The sequence below is a fragment of the Artemia franciscana genome, chromosome 10 (assembly GCF_032884065.1).
Source record: "Artemia franciscana chromosome 10, ASM3288406v1, whole genome shotgun sequence".
Classification (NCBI taxonomy): Eukaryota; Metazoa; Arthropoda; class Branchiopoda; order Anostraca; family Artemiidae; genus Artemia; species Artemia franciscana.
The window spans coordinates 20,484,701-20,486,414 of record NC_088872.1 but is presented as its reverse complement, the minus strand read 5'-3'; the positions used below and the strand labels follow the sequence as shown (position 1 = coordinate 20,486,414).

At 32.2% G+C, this 1,714-nt stretch overlaps 1 protein-coding gene across 1 annotated transcript; it reads right to left on the bottom strand.

Moving 5' to 3' along the window:
- Positions 1–489: 489 nt before the first annotated feature.
- LOC136032410 (uncharacterized) lies at positions 490–1,296 on the bottom strand. The gene has a single exon (XM_065712720.1). The coding sequence runs from the start codon at positions 1,294–1,296 to the stop codon at positions 490–492; it is 807 nt and encodes a 268-aa protein (XP_065568792.1).
- Positions 1,297–1,714: the final 418 nt, after the last annotated feature.

Sequence of the window (1,714 nt, the reverse complement as noted above, 5' to 3'; positions counted from 1 at the left end):
GCATTTGGATTTTTTCTTCTAATTTTTGGCTTTTTGGAGCTCTTTCCTTTTCTTTAAAAAGCTTGTTTAGTGTAAAAAGTAAGTTTAGTTAAACTTGTTTAGTTTAAACTAATAAAAAAGAATAACAACCAATGCTGAAATGGTCGATTCAGTGGTTTCACTTCAACCTCAAACTCAACCATATTCAAACTCAAAACATATTCAATATTCTCTCCATTCAGATCAATTAATCTACCTAATTCATCAGTAATAATCATATATATATATATATATATATATATATATATATATATATATATATATATATATATATATATATATAGATAGATAGATAGATAATTTTATTCACCCACTCGATACAAAACCACAAATGGCACGAATGGAGTATAAAGAAGAAGAAAAAAAAAACAAAAAAACACTTAACTGCAAAAACAAAAACAAACGTTACGATACACCGCCAATAAATAAAAACATTATTACAAAAACTCACTAAGGACGAATTGCAATTGCCAGACTACTAGGCCCAAGCGACCCCAAAAATTCAGAACGACGTTTCGTCACAGCAGCAATCGGATCTGTGATACCGAACCTTGCAGACATCTTGGAATTTTTAACCCACGGTGGGGTATTTAAAAGAAATTTTGCATATTTGTAAAAAAGTGATCGAAGGTTTCTTTTATCGCTAACACTAAATATATGCCAAAACGGTGATAAAGCCAGAAAGTGTGGGATCACCAGTGCATTATATAGCCTAGCTCGAATTTGTCGATTATATTTCGCTTTAGTTGAAGATAGCGCCCCGTAAGCCTTACGTGCCTTTTCTGCGAAATTACTTATTTGGCGAGCACGTGTAGATGCCATGTTATGACCTATAGGCATTCCTAAGTACATTATGGAGTCAGACAGTGGAACCTCTTGAGCACCAAATTTGACAGCAAGATCTATACAATCTGCATTTCTCCTATTGAAAGCAACAATCTCGCTTTTACTTGCATTAAAAGATAGGCCTATCTCTCTATAAGCATCATCTAGAATCTGAAAATTTTCTTCAATACGAGACAAACATCTACTTAAATTAAAAATATCATCTGCGTAATTAAGTAATGTTACATCCAAACCTCGGAAAATGCAGCTCATTTGCACTAACTTTTGGGCCTCGAGAACACTATTATTATACAACCGGGGTGACGAAATTGCACCCTGCCTAATGCCCTTTCTAACCGGAATAGCATTTGGTAATACAATCGGCCCGTTAGGAGACGGGACTTTAACTTGGACTCGAAGCTTCTTATACATATCCCGAAAAGGCAAAATAACCGATCGGTCCACACCACGTTTATGAGCAGACACTAATAACTGGGGATGTATCCCAGAATCAAAAGCACGTCTAACAATCAAAAGCATATATATATATATATATATATATCTATATATATAAAAATAAGTTGTCTGTGTGTGGATCTGTGGATCAGGTGACGTCATGTTTGTTCGCATATGACGTCTGAATTATTTCACACTAATACAAAAGAAGAAAAAACTAAAAAAGGTAAAAACTACAAAAAAAACTAAAAAGAAAAAAAAACTAAAAAAGCTAAAAAACTAAAAAAAACTAAAAAAAGGTAAAAATCTAATAACTAAAAAAAAACTGAAAAAAATAAAAAAAGGCAAAAACTACAAAAAAAATAAAAACTAATAAAAAAACTAAAAAAGCTAA

What these genes read in the sequence shown, in the direction of transcription:
- LOC136032410 (XM_065712720.1), bottom strand. Translation starts at nt 1,296, where the DNA reads ATGTATAAGAAGCTTCGAGTCCAAGTTAAAGTCCCGTCTCCTAACGGG.